Genomic DNA, 20,375 nt, shown 5'->3' with positions numbered 1-20,375 from the left:
TAACCTCTCCTCAGTCCTTTCCTCTCACTCATCTCCCTTCCTTTGCCCCCCCCCCCCCTCTCTCTCTTCATTCTTCACCTACAAATCTTTCCTTTTCTCCCACTCTTAAACCAAAGTGCTGTGGGAGTCTCTGACTCTGAGTGGAGGACGTCAGCTCCCCGAGATGAAAGAAGCTGACGTGTGAAAAGAAAAGGCCAGGTGGGATGAGGCCAGAGTGTGTGTATGTGTGTGTGTGTGTGTGTGTGTGTGTGTGTGTGTGTGTGTGTGTGTGTGTTCTTCTTAGCAAACCTATTTCATATTTCTCACATCTTTCCCCCAGTCAAAGAAGAAGCAAGAACTCGTAGTTTGTGAAATCCGATCTCAAAGGAAGCCATTTTTATTATCAACACATAACCGGGACGCTAGCGTCTGCCCTCTGGTCCACGGCTTTGTTCCGGGCTGAAATATCACACGGCGATCCTCTGACTTTGCTTTTTATGGGGGTTGGAGCAAAATTTCTCGACAACAACAGACCATTAGGTACAGGGATCCCCCCTCCCCCCCACATGTCTCCTCAGTGTCTCCTCAGTGTCTCCTCAAGGTGTCTCCTCAGTGTCTCCTCAAGGTGTCTCCTCAAGGTGTCTCCTCAGTGTCTCCTCAAGGTGTCTGCTCAAGGTGTCTCCTCAGTGTCTCCTCAAGGTGTCTCCTCAGTGTCTCCTCAGTGTCTCCTCAAGGTGTCTCCTCAGTGTCTCCTCAGTGTCTCCTCAAGGTGTCTCCTCAGTGTCTCCTCAAGGTGTCTGCTCAAGGTGTCTCCTCAGTGTCTCCTCAAGGTGTCTCCTCAGTGTCTCCTCAAGGTGTCTCCTCAAGGTGTCTCCTCAAGGTGTCTCCTCAGTGTCTCATCAAGGTGTCTCCTCAGTGTCTCCTCAAGGTGTCTCCTCAGTGTCTCATCAAGGTGTCTCCTCAGTGTCTCCTCAAGGTGTCTCCTCAGTGTCTCCTCAAGGTGTCTCCTCAAGGTGTCTCCTCAGTGTCTCCTCAAGGTGTCTCCTCAAGGTGTCTCCTCAAGGTGTCTCCTCAAGGTGTCTCCTCAGTGTCTCCTCAAGGTGTCTCCTCAGTGTCTCCTCAAGGTGTCTCCTCAGTGTCTCCTCAAGGTGTCTCCTCAAGGTGTCTCCTCAGTGTCTCCTCAAGGTGTCTCCTCAGTGTCTCCTCAAGGTGTCTCCTCAAGGTGTCTCCTCAGTGTCTCCTCAAGGTGTCTCCTCCTCTCCTCCTCCACAGAAGATAGCTGGCAGATGACAAACTGACCTCAGGATTTATAGCTTCATAAACACATCTGGTTTTTGGGAACACTTTCATGGCGAGCTGTTTAGAGTTTGTTGGCGTTAGCATGTTTGTGGTCGTTGGGTGACTCCTCTGTCTCTTCCTCCGGCGGTTAAAAAGCATCGAACACACGGCAACAGCGCCGCCGCGTGTTCGCGGGTCGTACGAAGGTCTTCTCTTAGGGGTGACCAGATGCGTTCACACGTTTCACGCGGACATCCCCCCCATCCCCCCATCCCCCGGAGGAAGTGGAGTCGAGGCTTGTTTTGCATCTCTAAAGCTCAGTGTGAAGCTTTTGTTATGCTCTCATAGACTCTGTGAGGCCAAGAAATCAGTGAATTCTTTTCTATGTACTTCTAATGTGTTAATTTGTGAGCTTTTAGACGTGGTAGCTGGTGGATTTTCATCGGCCTCCTGTTTCCAGTCTGTGTGCTAAGCTAAGCTAAGCTAACCCCCAGCTGGCTGAAGCCTTGTCGTGGCGGTCTGACAAGATAAGTTCGAGACACTAATTATCCAGCGTGCCATGAAAATGGAAGATTTGAGAAAAATCCAAAACTTGAATATTAAGAACTTTATTTTAGTTTTTTCCCCGTCTGATTCGTCGTCTCACATCAGGTCCGATTTATCCGGTGACCCTCAGGTTGGACCCCGAGTAGTTAAAATGCGCTCCACCTCCGCCAGCAACAACAGGTCCATGGTGCTTATGAATTGTTGGATCAGTATTAACTAATCTAATAAACACTGGCAGTATATTTTTTTACTTTAATTTTGTTGATAATACTCGTGAATATTTGAGTCCTTCCTCCAGCTCACGGCGTCACATGGAGTCTGAAAGTTAGCCTCTCACTTTCTCCACCCTTGAATTCTCGTTTCCGCTTTCTTTTTTTCTTTTTTAAACGATAGCGCCCGAGCTTCACTTCCTGTCTGTACGTGTTCGAGAGAGAGAGAGAGAGAGAGAGAGAGAGAGAGACGCTTATCGAAAGCCGGATCTTATCATCATCTCTCCTTTTGCAAAAAGCACTCTCACTCTCTCAAACTCTCGCCGGAGGAGTGGAACACGGCTCACTCTTTACAACCATCTCATTCTCTCATGCTCTCCTTTGTCCCCGAGCTCCAGCAGATCATGTAACATTGCCTCATCCTCCGCCTCTCGGCCTCCGCCCTGTTTTACTGCGTGTGTGTGTTTTACTTTTTCTTCTCCCCAAATGAATAAACACATATTACGCACGCTGTCTGGCATTGCGTGTCACTCGCTCCATCATTCTTCATCGCCCGGGCGCTCGTTCACTCTTAATTCAGTCGTTTGGTGGCCGCATCACTCTCCTTCGCTGCGCTCTCCTTCGTTCCGCTCTCCTTCGTTCCGCTCTCCTTCGCTGCGCTCTCCTTCGTTCCGCTCTCCTTCGTTCCGCTCTCCTTCGTTCCGCTCTCCTTCGTTCCGCACGCTCTCCTTCGCTGCGCTCTCCTTCGTTCCGCTCTCCTTCGCTACGCTCTCCTTCGCTGCGCTCTCCTTCGTTCTGCTCTCCTTCGTTCCGCTCTCCTTCGCTACGCTCTCCTTCGTTCCGCTCTCCTTCGTTCCGCTCTCCTTCGCTGCGCTCTCCTTCGCTGTGCTCTCCTTCATTCCGCTCTCCTTCGCTGCGCTCTCCTTCGTTCCGCTCTCCTTCGTTCCGCTCTCCTTCGTTCCGCTCTCCTTCGCTGCGCTCTCCTTCGCTGCGCTCTCCTTCGCTGCGCTCTCCTTCGTTGCGCTCTCCTTCCTTGCGCTCTTAGGAGAGAGCTTTTTAAAGCATCAGTCATGGCACCAGAGGGGGTAAAGTCTTGTTTGAGCCCGTAGCTGTGAATGTGTGACCGCTGGACGTGAACGTGGCTACAGTTTCACAACTTTAGACTATCTATATATATATATATATATATATATATATATATATATATATATAAACTATATTCAATACCTGTGGCCCGGCGGTGAGTCACCCACAGGACTAGGCCAGGTCATTTAGGTCATTTAGATCTTCACGCTGCACATTGTTTACGCATTGCAGAGCCACTTGTGTGTTTTACAGATGTGCACGTGTGTGCACGTGTGTGCACGTGTGTGCACGTGTGTGCACGTGCAGCTTTTATGAAAATGAGTGTTATTGCGAAAGGGGGCTAAACAGTCATCACCTGTGATTGAAGGATCACGGGGCCACGCGCTCCCACCGGCTCTCTGCTTCACAACGCACCACCAGACCAACAGCGGCCGACTGTGTTTACGGCCGTGCTTTTTAAAATGTGTTATGTCTATTGCACATGTTCGGTGTTATGGAAAAATTCAAATGGGATTGTTTTGAATACAAGACTTTGGGGAAAGTGAAAAACATTGAAAGAGGTCACATGACCCCACGGAGAGCTATCACATGGAGCTGGAGCTCCACTCGGCTTGAGGGAGCTTTGTTTTGAGATTGCGTATCCAGACCCCTTTAAATGTGTCACTCTTTGTTTCATTGCAGCCATTTGTTAAAATCAAAAAAGTTCATTTTATTTCTCATTAATGTTCACTCAGCACCCCATCTTGACAGAAAAAAACTGAAATGTAGATTTTTTTTTACATTTATTAAAAAAGAAAAACTGAAATATCACATGGTCCTAAGTATTCAGTGGTATTTTATACTCTCTGCTCTGGGTCGCTCTCCTGGAGTCTTCAGCGGCAGCTGAATGCTCTAAAAACACCCCGCACTGTACACCTGCTCATTCCCAGCAGCACACAGGCCCAATTATAGACGACACAGGGTAGCGTTCAGCAGCTACACACACAGAACCATCATGGTTCTCAAATGGTTCTTTAAAGGCTTTGTGGTTCTACGAAGAACCATCACCTCCTGAAGAACCATTATTTCATTTGAGACAACTTTATAGGTTCTTTGAAGAACTCTTTATGGAACTGGTTCTTTTAAGAACTCTGGTATAAAAGTAGCCTGCTTGAATTGAAAATGAATTGGTGGTAAGAATGATATGAATGTAATTGTTATAGTCAATCAATATGGAGGATGATGATTTATGTCCCTGTTTTTCTGGCCTCGTCTGGTTTTTATTTTTATTTATTTGTTGTTGTTGGTTGTCTAATCATGTGAGGTAAGGTGTAACTTGTAAAAAACGTAAAGTAAAATGATTGAAAGCAAGACCACACACACAGAGGAGGGAGGAGGAGGAAGCACACCGAACAAGAGAAACACACACACACACACACACACACTCACACGGGGTGAAGAGGCAAAGGGGAGAAAAGAGTTAACGGTCTTGTTATCACAGAGGGTGAAGAATGAAATGGCGAGGAGTTCTTTCCGTCATAAAAACTCATAATGCATGTTCAGCCCCCCCACACACACACACTTCAGTGTCCAACGTGCTATCATCTCGCTCTCGCTCTCTCACTCTCAAATTGTTGCTGTTAAACTTTGAGTTTGGTTTATTTTCTTTTTTATATGGAGTTTCCATCGCACTCCACTCCCTCTGTGGTTCCAGCGCGGCTGGCCAAGCAGCAATAAAATGCTCAAAAGGACATCAGAGAGGGGAAGAGAAGGAGAAGCTATTTGTTAGCCTAACAACATCTCCAGTGGTTAAATAGGCAGTCGACATGTGATAAAAAAAAGGGGGTAAATGCTCTGCTTCGGTGCTGTTAAGAGGGGCAAGACAAGTGGCTGGAAGCATCTCATCGGGTCTAAGACAGTCATTAAACCGACCTTTGACATCTGGATCCAGTCGTCTGTATTTATGTTGTGGGAGGCTTTTTTTTAAAATTCAAACTGAAAAACTCCTGGAATATGTGCACAATACAAGCACATAAAGTAAACGCATTGAAAAACAAGAACACAAGTCAATAAAAAAGCAGGTTTTTGGTCGAATAAAAGCAAAGAAAAGCATGCAACGTCATCCCAAAAATAAACAAGCGCGAAGTCATCGTAAAAAAGAAATAAGCACAAAGTCATCCTAAAAAACAAACTTGCTGAAATTATGGTTTTGAAATGCGAGTGGAAGGAGTGAGTCTACGTCGGACACTGAAAACTGGAAGCAGATTATTTTTCTTTGTTTTATTTTGGCGGGGAGGAGCTTTTGGAAAATAAACAGTTGTGACAAACGTGTCAGTGTGAACCCTCCTGAACCCGGTGGACTGACTGGGTCATCACGGTTAAAGCAGAACTCGAAAGAACGGTAGAAAGAAGAAGCATGCAACGTTGTCGTCAACAAATGAACGATGACATCGTGTCCAATTAAAGATGGAAAGCTTTTTAAAAAAGTATAAACTTTCACGCTTCATAAACTCTCAATAACTTCCTAAATGAGTCGTTGTTAGCAACTGCTTTGGAGAGTTAATGAGTGTTTCCAACAGCGGGCCAGTGTGTGTGTGTGTGTGTGTGTGTGTGTGTGTGTGTGTGTGTGTGTGTGTGTGTGTGTGTGTGTGTGTGTGTGTGTGTGTGTGTGTGTGACTTTGAATTAACCACAGTGCTGATTGTAATAGAGGCGCATGGCTCGATGGGTTTTTGATTGCGTCTTAAAAATAAGCTTCTTGGTTTCGGTCCTTTTTAACAGGATTTTGTTGACAGGAATATACTAAATATAGACTTTTCTACAAAATAGTCATCTTTTTCTCTTTTTCTCGTTCTCTCCGCCTCGCATCTTCAGTGTCCTGGACGACGTGTCTTCGGAGCAGCTCCTCCTTTCGGTTCTCCCATCTCTCCCGGGGTCACCGTCCGGGGGTCACCGAGCAGCTCCGGAGGTCAACTCGCTGTAAGAACACTTTAATCTGCACACACTTGGTGAAACTGGCCTTAAACTCCCTCTGTCCTGCCCCCAGTTTGTTTTGACTTATTGCGCAGCACAAGGCTGAGCCTCGAGCCTCACGCCTTCCACTTCCAGAGCAAATCTTTTTATCAGCATGGAGTTTTTTTGGAAGCGCGCACACACACACACACACACGTTAGTTTAATGCAAACATTTCTCAGCATTGTTCCAGAGGAATCCATTAGGGGTCAATTTAGACATGAAGGGCCGTATCGGTACTGCAAAGCACTCAAACCTTTACTGCAGAGTCAATATTGAAATAAAGGCCCTGAATAGTCTTGAATTGGCTTTTAGGAACTGAGTAACACTTCACAGGTTATATCATAAGAATGATGAATAAATACAGCTTGAACCAGACCAGAAGGCTTTTGTTCGTGTGAATCGTCCGGTCCCAAAATAAACTCGCCTGTTAGCACGAGACGTATGAAGGTAGATTTTATGTTCGCGTTAATAAAGACTCAAATCTACCTTCATGTAGCCGCCGCTGCATTGCTACGTCACGGCGAGGTGGAAAGCGTGTTTCTTGTTCTCACGCCCTGTTGTACTGACGTGGAGGTAGCTTCTGGCGCTATGTCAACGTTAGCTAAACGCTCGCTTATTTTCGCGCAACAATCCAAACGATCAGACCGGCGTTATATATATAAATACATATATATATATATATATATATACACTACCGTTCAAAAGTTTGGGATCACTTAGAAATGACTTTATTTTTCAAAGAAAAGCACTGTTTTTTCAATAAAGAAAACATTAAATTAATCAGAAATACACTCTATACATTGTTAATGTGGTAAATGACTATTCTAGGTGGAAGCGTCTGGTTTCTAAATGAAATATCTCCATAGGTGTATAGAGGCCCATTTCCATCAACTATCACTCCAGTGTTCTAATGGTACATTGTGTTTGCTAATCGCCTTAGAAGACTAATGTGATTAGAAAACCCTTGTGCAATTATGTTAGCACAGCTGAAAACAGTTATGCTGGTGATATAAGCTATAACTGGCCTTCCTTTGAGCTTGAAGTTTGAAGAACAAAATTAATACTTCAAATATTAATCATTATTTCTAACCTTGTCAATGTCTTGACTATATTTTATATTCATTTGATAAATAAAAGTGTGATTTTTCATGGAAGACACGAAATTGTCTGGGTGATCCCAAACTTTTGAACGGTAGTGTATATATATATATAATGTTCCAGATGGAGATGTGCGAAGGCCACAAGAAAGGGAAGTGATCATCCCGCCTCTTTGATCGGGCTCCATTTGTTTCTGAAGCCGGCGACCGCTGATTAAAAAACGGCGTCACGGTGAACTATTTCTGACATTCGAAGGGGGGGAATCCTTATGAGGTTTTAGAGAATGAAGGCCAGACCTCACTTGTATTTTGTTGGTGCGGTCTCAAAAACTTCCCAAATTATATCCCCCCCCCCCTCGCTTATTCTTCTACCACCCAGATAACGATTCATTACGGTCTCAAAGCTCCACGCAGCGGTGGAACAGCTCGTGATGCCAGTAAAGCTCCGGCCTGGAAAGCCTTGCCAATAAACAAGCACGCTTGTAATTAGACTACTAAAATACCTTAAAAGTTGGACTTCGCAACGCGCCCTCAAGGTGGTCTTGATTTTTTAAATCAGAGGTAATATACAAACCGCTTCAAATTAGACAACTTTAAGACCCCCATCCGACTCAAAAATGTGTTTTGCTTATTGTTACTAAAAAAGTAACTAAAATCATTGCGCTAGCACTGCGTTAGCATCGTGTGAGCACGCTGATGTTAGTGACGCGATTAGCTCAACATTTCTATGAGTCCGGTTGATATTAATACAGTTGTTGTTAATGAACACAGGTGATGAACCTTCAGTCGTAAAAGGTCGACGCGTTTTCACATCAGCACCGCCGTCACAAACAGATCATCACGTTAACGTTAGCGCTTAGCTTCGAGCGTCGCTATCCACAGAGCTAGCTAGACTCTTGTTAGTGTTTACACGCCATGTGAAACTAGCTAGCTAACATGTGTGCTCTCGCCTGTGATTGCAGACTTGTTACCGCATTAATTTAACTTTTCTTTCAATTATTGTTCAAATCAGAGTATTTAAATATGTCTTAAAACATGTGTGGAAGGCGTCTTCAGTGTGTCAGGCTACAAGGGTTAGAAGGTCGTTAGTGTTTTTTCAATAGGCTACACTGCAAAATTCAAGAGATATAATGTAAAAATAAAGGAATACCAATAATAAGTATGTAAAAACTACAAGAGATATGTACAAATGTAGGGATATCTGTTTTTCAAAGTAAAAGAGCAGGAACGTGCACAATATTGACCAGCGAATGTGTACAATTCACAGTCGGAAAAAGTATTTTATTTTATTGTATTGCTGTTACTTTATACTTTAGAGACACTGGATACACTTTTTTTTTTTTTTTACATTTTCATTTCCTTTATTATTTAAATTCTTAAATGTATCATGCCCTGCTATTTTATTTTTATTGTATATTTGTAAAAAGTAAAAAAAAGTTTGCTGCTGCAAGAAATTTCCCCTTGGGGATGAATAAAGTAAAATCTAATTTAAATCGAATGTAATCTATAAAAAAAGTATCGCCTTCCAGAATATAGTTATTTTGGCGTAAATCTAGAAAGTCTTAACTTCACAAAGTCTTTATTTTAGTGTTTTTAAAGTGTTTGCAAACTCAACGACGAATAGGCTACAGTGCAAAAAGATACAATATAAAATAAAGCAATTCATTAATATATAATTATTAATTAGTATATACGTACAAAAGTAGGGCTATGTGTTTTTCAAAGTAAGAGTTCCTGCACAAAATCTTGATTGTGTCAAATTCACAGAAGGAAAAAATGAACTAAGCAACACAGTTTTCTTTCTTCCCCTCCTCCTCCTCCTCACAAGACTGTGTTTACATCCGAAAAGAAAGAAGAAGAAGGAAAAAAAGCGAGTGGAGCCAGCCTGAACGCGATCTCCTGCGCAGCGAGGGGGGGCCGGAGTCCTGCAGAAACCTGATCCGCATCGGGCCCTTTAAAGGAATATGGGATGAGTCTGTTGAATGGAGCTCACAGGGAAGTCCCACTGAGGAGCACCGCGACGGACCAGCGAGCAGCAGCAACGGGACCGGCACTGGGACCACGACCGGGACCCGGGGGACTCAGGACTCCTCCAGACATGAACCACTGCGCGTGCGCGAGAGAAGAAACGCAAGGATATTAGAAGAGGAATGAAAAACGGAGAGGAAGTTATGAGCCGAGTTGCGACGAACTATCGGGGAAGGTGCCCGTGAGCGGAGAGAGCCGACTGGAAGGGGAGGAGGAGGAGGAGAGGCAGCACAGTCACAAGGTAAAGGAGCTGTGGAGGAGCCTCTTCTATAGCACGCGCTGCTGCTGTTGTTGTTGTTGTTGTTTGTTTTAGTTGAAGCAAAAGCGCGAGGAAGTAAGCCGCAGCTGAGGAGCCCGGATCAAGTATTTCTCTTTTTTTCTTCTTCTTCTTCTTTTTTCTTCTTCTTCTGCTGACTGACGGTTTTACTGTCTGCACACCTGTTCCATGTGGCCTCTTTCTCTTTACCCACTGCTCGCCCTCAGGGCACTGACCCCATGTGTGTGTGCGTGTGCGTGTGTGTGTGTGTGTGTGTGTGTGTGTGTGTGTGCGTGTGTGTGTGTGTATATATGTGCGTGTGCGTGTGTGAAACAAAAATACATCTTCTGGCTTGCTTTTGCATGACTTCTTGAGGACATGGTGTGTGTGTGTGTGTGTGGGTGGGTGGGTGTGTACGTGTGTATGTGTGTTGCCACATGTGCATGCTCCTCTCCTCCTGCATGTCACACATGAATCTGATCCGGTCTGACCTCTGCAGCCGTAGAGCTGCACATCTTCCGCACACACACACACACACACACACACACACACACACATACACCACACAGTGCTGTGTGTGTGTGTGTGTGTGTGTGTAGGACAGAGGAGCTGCAGAAGGTAGATGTTTACATCTCAGCACAGAAGAATGTCCGGGCCTGTATTTAGAGAGGCTGATAATGAGTGTGTGGTCAGTTTGCAAAGGCCTGTCATTAACCTGTGAGCCGGGAGAGAGGTGGGAGGAAACGATGCCTAGGGAAGGAGGGTAGGAGGGAGGAAGGGTGGGAAAGGTGCTGCAGGAGGAGAGGGAATAATAATAATACGAAGAAGAAGAAAAAAACTGGACGCACACTGTTATTCATCGACGCTCCAAACATCACAAGGTCAAAGGTTTAAGACGTGCGTCGCTGCATTGGAGACCCTCCCCTCCAATTTATATAGTGAGGTCACTAATTGAAACGGGCCTTCTCGACGGAGGAGAAGATAAAACAATATTTAACGCCCTCGTACTTGACTCTCTGTGCCACGCTGACACGAATGTGCAAGCGAGTGACCCAGATCCACACCACATGCTCCCGTTTGAGAGGAGTTATTTGATGGGTGTGTGTGTGTGTGTGTGGGGAGCGGGGGTCTGCCAAAAAAACATGGGGAAGCCGAGTCGGACCTCGGCGAGATTGAACGACGTCTGGTGGGGATGATATCACTGACCCACCTAATCACTTACATCACCGGAGCTGCATGCTCAGCAGTGTGTGTGTGTGTGTGTGTGTGTGTGCGCACGTGTGTCTGTTTCCAATCTATTTCGTGTGTTTCTCCATCTGTGTCTGTCTTGAGTTCTGGTAAGCAAAGCGCTGAAGACTTACGACCGGCCCGGAGTGTGTGTGTGTGTGTGCGTGTGTGTGTGTGTGTGTGTGTGTGTGTGTGTGTGTGTGTGTGTGTGTGTGTGTGCGCGTGTGTTTGAATACGTGGTGATTAAAGGAGGTTGAAGTCAATGGAAGGACTGACTTGAGATCAGTTCTCACGCGACAGATCTTGAATGACGTCTCTCCTCTCCGGGCATCAAACCTCCGTCGCGGTCTGAAGGAACGACGGCGTTAAAAATAAGAGGCGTCGGTGGGAAGCGGTTGCCGTAGAAACGGGGCCCGCCGGGTTGCCGCGGTGGCATTTTCCATTCGCTTCTCCTCCCCCCCCACACACACTTTCTGGCAGCTCGATTGGAGGTGAAGAAGAAGCTCCCAGGAGAGGAGCCACCGTTCTCCTGGGACTTCCCATCATGCACCTCTCACACTCTGGGACTTCCCATCATGCACCTCTCACACTCTGGGTGGGCCTCTGGTACCAAACAGGAGATCCTGCAACGCTTGTTTTTGTTATCTTGGCTTCTTTTCTTCTTCTTTCCCTCTCTCTCTGTCTCACTCTCACACACACACATGCACACACACTCTCTGTCTCTCTCTTTTCCCCTCCCTCTCGCTCTCTCACACACACACACACATGCACACACAGATGCACACACACTCTCTCTCTCTCTCCCCCTCCCTCTGTATTCCTCTCTCACTCTCACTCTCACACAAACACACACACACTCTCTCTCTCTCACTCTCATACAGACACACACACACTCTCTCTCTCTCTCTCTCTCTCACTCTCACACTTACTCACACACTCCCTCTCTCTCTTTCTCTCTCTTTCTCACACACAGGTAGAATGACCTCATTCTTGACAGGATAGCAGTGCGGGGTTAATTTCTTATCCGAATGCTCACCCATGCGGAGAGAGGAACCTTTTTTCTTGAACCTCTGGCTGCCCTTCGTCCTCGTCCTCCTCAGTGTTATCATTTCCCTGAACCCTTGTCCCGGGGGAGATCGACACAGCGTTGCAGCGAGCGTTCGACCGGTACACGTCCTGTTCGCACCCGGCTGTCTGAGCTCCTTCGCTTGACCTCTCCAGTCTTTCCCCCGGGTAGAGAGCGAGCGGTGCGACGTAAACCTCGACCGCCCGGCCCCGTGCGGAGGCTTCTGTAATTAGTGAGCGAGGCCTGCACTTCCGAGCAGCTTTAATTGTAGGGAGCGCCGCGGTGCCGCTCCAGCTGCCGGACTTTGGACCGTCTGCTCGGCTGCCGTCGGTGTCTGGCGGAGCCGTGTGAGTCTGTGCTGCACTTTTTAACTTTAAGCTCTTTTTTAAACCTCGTTATTTATAACCTCGTCTGGTTCCGGAGTCTCGAGTCGTCGCGTCGGCTCTCGTGAGTTGTAATCCCCCCAAAGAGCTGATCGTTACGGTGACTTCTATATCTCCAGATGATAAGACTTTCATTGAGTCCACGCAGTCGGGGGAGGGGGGGATAGAAGGGGGGAGGGGGGGGGCCTTAAACCTTTTGTGAATGAGTACCGGGCCCAGAGAAGAATAACCGCCCGGTCAACCCCTCCTCAGGTAAAAAACAACCCACATTCAGCCCTCGGCCCCCATTCATTCTCACACATTCTTTCCTCTTTTATTTTGCAGAGGCGAGCTGACCCCCCACCCCCTTTCCCCCATCCCCCCATTCCCCTACTCCCCCCCCCCCCCCTCTAGTTGTGATGGGACTGTCATGCAGAAATACACCATTGTGCCGCCGCAGGATCCCGTTTCACTCTTGCCTTGTAATTAAGAAGGGATTGCACGACGAGGGGGAGAGAGAGAGAGGGAGAGAGAGAGGTAAGGAGAGATGGGAGAAGTGCTTGAGGAGAGAGTGAGGGAAGGAAACAGGGAGAAAGAGAGTGAGTGAGGGGAGGAGAGAGGGAGAAAGAGAGTGAGTGAGGGAAGGAAACAGGGAGAAAGAGAGTGAGTGAGGGGAGGAGAGAGTGAGTGAAGGAGAGAGGAGAGGGAAGGAGCGAGGGGAGGAGAGGAGAGAAGGTAGGAGAGAGGGAGAAAGATGGACACAGAGCCTCCCTGCTGAGGTTTTGTTCAGTGTGTGTGGGCGTGCGGAGAGACGGGGGAAAAAAGGGAAAGAAGGATTCTCCCTCCGAGACGCATGCTTTGTTTCAGGTGAAACGTTTCGGCTCCGAGGTCACGGGGTCACGGGGTCACGGGGGCGACGTGTGAAGTGAGAGGAGGCTTCGGCTTGACTTCAGTCGCCGCGTCATGTTTCCTCCCTGAATCACGGGTAGTGAAGCCCACGGAGAGAATTCACAGAGGCTGAATCACGCTTGTTTCTCTCCTCTGAGGCCGAAAAGTGAAAACAGGAGCCGGTCACCATGACGACTTCATGTGACGTGTCATTCACTGCCTGCAGATTCTGATTTGGTAAACCACGTCTGAGTAGACTTTGTGTCTTCTTGTGTTTCAGCGGGAGTCTTGAGTCCGGAGGCGGAGCCCCCCAGGCATGGCCGACGTGCTGGAGAGCGGCGGCGGCGGCGTTGGAGGCGGCGGGTCCGGTGACGTGCGAGAGGCCGGCGTGGACTGGCAGAAGCGCTGCATCGCTCTGGAGATGCAGCTGCTGAGGTTCCGGCTGCAGGCCGGGAACATCCGAGAGCTGCTGGCAGAGAAGGTGAGAGGGGGAGGAAAGGAGAGGGGGAGGAAAGGAGAGGGGGAGGAAATGAGAGGGGGAAATGAGAGGGGGAGGAAATGAGAGGGGGAGGAAATGAGAGGGGGAAATGAGAGGGGAAATGAGAGGGGGAGGAAAGGAGAGGGGGGGAAGGAGAGGGGGAGGAAATGAGAGGGGGGGGAAATGAGAGGGGGAAGAAAGGAGAGGGGGAGGAAATGAGAAAGGGGGGGAAATGACATCATGGAGAAGCTTCAGGGATGTATGAGTCGGCACGGCAACTCCATCAGACATTGATCTGTGTGACTGTGTGTTTACGTGTGTGTGACTGTGTGTTTACGTGTGTGTGACTGTGTGTTTACGTGTGTGTGACTGTGTGACTGTGTGTGTGACTGTGTGTGACTGTGTGTTTACGTGTGTGTGACTGTGTGTTTACGTGTGTGTGACTGTGTGTTTACGTGTGTGTGACTGTGTGTGACTGTGTGTTTACGTGTGTGTGACTGTGTGTGACTGTGTGTTTACGTGTGTGTGACTGTGTGTTTACGTGTGTGTGACTGTGTGTTTACGTGTGTGTGACTGTGTGTTTACGTGTGTGACTGTGTGACTGTGTGTTTACGTGTGTGTGACTGTGTGACTGTGTGTTTACGTGTGTGTGACTGTGTGTTTACGTGTGTGTGACTGTGTGTTTACGTGTGTGTGACTGTGTGTTTACGTGTGTGTGACTGTGTGTGACTGTGTGTTTACGTGTGTGTGACTGTGTTTACGTGTGTGTGACTGTGTTTACGTGTGTGTGACTGTGTGTTTACGTGTGTGTGACTGTGTGTTTACGTGTGTGTGACTGTGTTTACGTGTGTGTGACTGTGTGTTTACGTGTGTGTGACTGTGTGTGACTGTGTGTTTACGTGTGTGTGACTGTGTTTACGTGTGTGTGACTGTGTGTTTACGTGTGTGTGACTGTGTGTGACTGTGTGTTTACGTGTGTGTGACTGTGTGACTGTGTGTTTACGTGTGTGTGACTGTGTGTTTACGTGTGTGTGACTGTGTGTGACTGTGTGTTTACGTGTGTGTGACTGTGTGTTTACGTGTGTGTGACTGTGTTTACGTGTGTGTGACTGTGTTTACGTGTGTGTGACTGTGTGTTTACGTGTGTGTGACTGTGTGTTTACGTGTGTGTGACTGTGTGTGACTGTGTGTTTACGTGTGTGTGACTGTGTGTTTACGTGTGTGTGACTGTGTTTACGTGTGTGTGACTGTGTTTACGTGTGTGTGAATGTGTGTTTACGTGTGTGACTGTGTGTTTACGTGTGTGTGACTGTGTGTGACTGTGTGACTGTGTGTTTACACACACACACACACAACTCAGAACTTAGCAGCTCGTCTTCTCTCATTCACAAGAAGAAAAATAGTGACGAAAATGATGTCCGCGAGTGTAGATGAGATCATACCAACTCTGACCGGGAACCGTACCATTCTAGTTTCTGTTTGTAGTCCGACTTGTATCGACCAATCACGTCCCATCCCGATGTTCAGCTCTTGTATTGGTCTAACGTTAGCTTGTAAACTGGCTACTTGATGCTTAATAATACGAGATGTGTTCTCATCCGCAGCAGAAAATAGTCCCCAACAAATTCACTATTATCCCTGTTTGAGTCACATTTACCGGCCCTTTAAGAATTAATAGTACGTATGTGTGAGCTGCTTTAAAGATGTCTGTCTTCAGAAGGACAACATGGACCTGAGTGTGTGTCAGTGGGGAAGTCGACATGTAGTAATACAGGAAGTGGATTGATTTGCGGTTTCCTTTTTTTTTCTTCAGGATTTTCTTTGACAGGAAGAAATAATATAGAATAATGCCAACTTTATCCCCTTTACCACCAATAAAGACGTAGTTACAACAGGAAGTGGAACCCACATCCACACGCTGTACAAACGCACTGTTTGAATACACACATTGGCTTTTAATTTCAACTGATTCATTACACGTCCAGTCAATTCCCAGCATGCACCATGTTTATTTATTGGGCTAGAAAATAAACTAATTAATCTCCAAAGTTTCTCTTTCACTGCTTCTCTCATAAACACACATGCACAACCACACACACACACACAGCTCTGAGTGGGGTTTAAGTGGAGGCCTGTGCTGCTGACTGGTTGTTTTTTTCATGGGGGGGGGGGGGATTGCTGAGTGACTCCGATGGCGTCATGTTATTACTGTTTGGAAAAGTCTGATTCGCGCTCTTCACCTCCTCCGCTGCCAAGTTTGGAGTCTTTAATGCACACTGACCCACTTTGAGATGGAAAGACATCGGGGGGGGGGGGGAAGAAAGGGAAGAAACGTGGAGGTGGGTGTGTGTGCCATGGCGTTCACCCCCCCCTCCCCCCAAGAGGCTAACTGCGAGTGAGTGAGGGAAAGGAGAGAGGGGAGGAGTGAGGGGAGGAGTGAGGGGAGGAGTGAGGGAAGGAGAGAGGGGAGGAGAGAGGGGAGGAGAGAGGGAGGGAGAGAGTGGAGGAGAGAAGGAAGGAGAGAGGGGGAAGAGAGTGATGGGAGGAGAGAGAGGGAGGAATGAGGGAAGGAGAGAGTGATGGGTGGAGAGAGGGAAGGAGAGAGTGAGGGGAGGAGTGAGGGAGGAATGAGGGAAGGAGAGAGTGATGGGTGGAGAGAGGGAAGGTGAGAGGGGAGGTGAGAGGGGAGGAGAGAGGGGAGGAGAGAGGGGAGGAGAGAGTGAGGGAAGGAGAGAGTGAGGGAAGGAGAGAGGGGAGGAGAGAGGGAAGGAGAGAGAGAGGGAAGGAGAGAGGGGAGGAGAGAGTGAGGGAAGGAGAGAGGGAAGGAGAGAGAGGGAAGGAGAGAGGGGAGGAGAGAGTGAGGGAAGGAGTCAAACTCAAGAAGTTTGATTTCTTGTGAGGTTTTAAGATGATTTTTGTCTTTATTTTTACGGCCTTATAAAACATGATGAAGCCTGTTATCCGTCTCCATGGCGACTGAATGAATGTGTGAGCAGACATAACGGTGGAGCTGAGTTACAAACGGTCAATGATTAAAGTCCAGAGCCCTCTATTAATTATTATTCCGGCCTCCTCTCTTATTCAAATGAACGTCCGTGAACAAATGAACAAAGAGAAGTAAACGGAGGTAAAGAGAGAAAAGTGCTGATTGATGATTAGTGATAATTAACTGAGAGTAATGAGAACAAAATGCACAGTTCTTCAGCTGGAATCTACGGATAATAAATAGTTGGAGGTAAACAGATAGATGTTGAATAATATAATGAAAAATAGCGTATAGGTTGGAAGAGTTAGCTAAAAGAATATACAGGTCGAGGATGTAACGAAGAATAATGCGTCAAAGTAGTGGATACACACTTCAGATGGGAGGGGGGGGGGGGGGGTGACGAGAGGGGAGACAGAAAGGAAACAAAGGGGAAGGGAAACCGAGATGACGGGAGGTATTTGAATGCATCTCTGGAGCAGAGTGAATCCATTAGTATGTTTGTTCTCCTTTCACCTGGGTCACTGCGCTCAGAAGAAAAGGAGTCCTGTGTGTGTGTGTGTGTGTGAGGGTACTTGTAGATGTGTGCATACTTGCAGGATGGATGGTGTTTGCATGATTGCACAAAAGGTGACGCAAGCTTGTGCACGCACGCATCGTTTCTTTCTTTCTTCTTTCTTTCTTTCTTGTCGTTTGACCAGTGAGAAGATGTCGGGCCCCTCCCTAAGGGCCTCTGGGATTTAGAAAAGATTATCCTGCTTCTTCTCTCGTGAGAAGTTGATTCTTGAACATCAAAATTCACATTCTCTCTCTCAGCCGGTTTCTTTCTTCACATTAGAAGTTACTCTTCAAGATCAGCTGATGTCACAGGAACCCATGGTCTCTCTCTCTCTCTCTCTCCCAGATGCAGGAGCTGGAGCAGAGAGTGACGGAGGCTGACCAGCGTGCCGAGGGTGCTGAGAAACAGGTGGAGAGGCGCTCCTCAGCTTGTGAAAAACACTTTCTTTACCGCACACTTCAAGCTTTCAACCGTTTATGTCACATGTTCCTTATTGAGCATTTAACTGCTTAGCAACTCAATTACTGCAGATATTAAGGTGGATTAATGTTCTTTTTTTTGTTTGAATGCACTTTTGTGTCGGTCGTTTTAAGGGGGAAAAAAGCATTTAGCGAAAGTTTGAAGAATATAATGTAAAGTTAAATCTACTATACTCTCAAATGCTCTTGGGTAACTATTTCTGCTTTGATGAACTGCTAAGATCTTATAGATCTCAGGAAATAAACTTTGTTAATTACTTTGTGATAGAAATGACACCATAAACTAGAACGGGCACTCGGTAGAGCGCATACCTTCGCATATCACAAGATTGGGCATTGAATTATGAACATGTTGGCATTAGTTGCATGCCAATTGGACAAAAATGTATCGTGCTATGGTAAAAAAAAAGATGTTGACCTTTCCATGACCTTGACCTTTGACCCGATTGATCCCAAAATCTAATCAAATTGTCCCCGGATAATAACCAATCATCCCACCAAATTCCATGTGATTCAAGAAGATTTGACCTGTTCATGACCTTTGACCTTGACCTTTGACCCGATCGATCCCGAAATCTAATCAACTGGTCCCCGGATAATAAACAATAATCCCACCAAATTTCATGCGATTCGGTTCAATACTTTTTGAGTTCTGCGAAAGATTTTGACCTGTTCATGACCTTTGACCTTGACCTTTGACCCGATCGATCCCAAAATCTAATCAACTGGTCCCCGGATAATAAACAATCATCCCACCAAATTTCATGCGATTCGGTTCAATACTTTTTGAGTTTTGCGAATAACACGCATACAAATAAATAAATAAATACACGGCGATCAAAACATAACCTTCCGGCATTTTCAATGCGAAGGTAATAAATACACGCCGATCAAAACATAACCTTCCGCATTTTCAATGCGAAGGTAATAAGAGCCAAGTTATAATAGAGCAGAGAGTTTGAGAACGTTCCATGGAAATGTAGTTAAATAAAAAATTAAACCCAATTCAATGCCACAGTCAAGTGAGTTTATATCTCAAATATAACACATTATTTAACATTATTTCATTATTTTAATTACTGGTAATAAAGGTTTTGGTCTGTGGAGGAGAGACGGTACATTTAGATCAATCATGCTCAATATTGAATGATAGAAATCCTAAAATTCAGTCCATAAAGTCACACAGTCCATTGGATTTGAGGTTTTTATTGGACCAGTAAGAAGGAGTCAACCTTTAATGGGATATTACACACACACTCTGATGGCTTTAATCTCCCTTTAATGTCACGACTGATCTTCCAGGTGTTTTCCTGCCGGTGGTAATTTAATGGCGCCCTTTCTTTAAAAAAATCAAAAAAATAGCTTCAGGTGTTCATCAAAACCGTCTTTTCAGATCCACGTCATGGAAGAGAAGCTGAAGTCGGCGAACATTCAAACCAGCGAGACGGAGAGCTCGTTGTACAGGAGGTACCACGAGCTGACCCACCGGGTCCAAGAGAAGGACGCCGCGATAAAGAGGTTAGAGGCGCAGCTGGAAAAACAGGTACGGGACGGACGGAGAGTTATGATGAGGGACATGAAACGTCCTTTTATGTCCATGGAAATGGAGGTTGAGATAACCCCCCCCCCCCCTCCGGTTACAGATCTTCGTCAGGGCCCAGGAGGCGAAGATTATTGAGGAGAAGGCAGCCAAGATTAAAGACTGGGTCACCTTCAAGCTCAAAGAGGTAAGCTCCAGGGTCCCTACGGTCCTGGAAAACCTGGGAAAGTCCTGGAATTTTAAAACTGTTATTTCCAGGCCTGGAAAAGTCCTGTAAAAAAAGAATCCACACATTTTTGGAAAAGTCCTGGAAATGTGTTTTATTGATATGTTTATTTACGCTGCGTTTTAAATAATGTATATGCTTTTAAAAAGAATAATGCTCAGAATTAGGGCTGGGCAACGATTAAAATTTTTAATCGCGATTAATCGCATGATTTCCCTGATTAATCACGATTAATCGCGATTAATCGCATTTGTATACGCAAAATCCAATAATTCATTCAAAAGTAGTGTATAGCGCACTTCTATTTGAAATGTTCTGCCATATGAATGAAAGTGCCATAACATGTGTTGTCCCTGTTAGAGTGAGACACCAGAAAACACTTTCAGTGCAGTTTGTCAATTCCTAGAACTTGACACTTATTTTAAATGTTCTGCCATATGAACTAAAGTGCCATAAAATCTGTCAGGACATTGTCAAATGCACTGTTATGCAGAGACACTGTGACAGAGCGCTGGAGACTGAAGCAGGGACATGATCAAAGGCAGTCGTCTCGCAGCAGCGATCATCTCTGGTGCTCTATCTGCTCAGTGTGGTGACTTTATTTGTCACATTCCACTGCTGTGTAAAGTGTCGCGCGCACGTTTCAGCATCATGTGTCTCCTCTGTTTTCATCAGTCAGGGCGTGTGAATGCAGCGCCCACTTCTCATCAATATAATGCACAGTCACTCCGAGGTCATTGTGGTTACAGAGTGATGTCCAGTAGGGTGACCAGATTTGAGTTTGTGAAAAAGAGGACACTTCGTCTGGGGGCTGAGATTAAACATCTCTCTTGTTCTGCCTGTTTTGTGATATACATGCCTAAAAGGTGCCTAATATTTCTAGACTGAAATAATATCGGCATTATAATTATTATAACTATGAGGATTTTTAGTTGCCTATTTTGTGGAGCCCCACAGGACGTGGTGCCCCACGACCAGCGCGTAGTGCATTATGGGAGCGGCGACGCTGGTTGTAGTGTATAGCATGCCGCACAAACAACAATGAACTAGTGGAGGCGGCGAGGTGCTCCGTGTTGCCAGATTGGAGATGGTGAAG

At 46.3% G+C, this 20,375-nt stretch overlaps 1 protein-coding gene across 1 annotated transcript in view; it reads left to right on the top strand.

The window, feature by feature from the left end:
* Positions 1–8,883: 8,883 nt before the first annotated feature.
* plekhh1 (pleckstrin homology domain containing, family H (with MyTH4 domain) member 1) overlaps positions 8,884–20,375 on the top strand; it is a 31,873-nt gene continuing 20,381 nt past the window's right edge. Inside the window, exons 1-5 of the mRNA XM_056425794.1 lie at positions 8,884–9,456; positions 13,295–13,495; positions 17,380–17,442; positions 18,907–19,056; positions 19,157–19,240. Coding sequence (XP_056281769.1) covers positions 13,331–13,495; positions 17,380–17,442; positions 18,907–19,056; positions 19,157–19,240 — 462 coding nt within the window. The 5' untranslated portion in view covers positions 8,884–9,456; positions 13,295–13,330. The remainder of the gene's footprint in view (positions 9,457–13,294; positions 13,496–17,379; positions 17,443–18,906; positions 19,057–19,156; positions 19,241–20,375) is intronic.

Source organism: Pseudoliparis swirei, chromosome 11, assembly GCF_029220125.1.
Source record: "Pseudoliparis swirei isolate HS2019 ecotype Mariana Trench chromosome 11, NWPU_hadal_v1, whole genome shotgun sequence".
NCBI classification, from domain to species: Eukaryota; Metazoa; Chordata; class Actinopteri; order Perciformes; family Liparidae; genus Pseudoliparis; species Pseudoliparis swirei.
The sequence above is the reverse complement of the archived record's forward strand: the minus strand, read 5'-3'. Positions and strand labels throughout refer to the sequence as shown.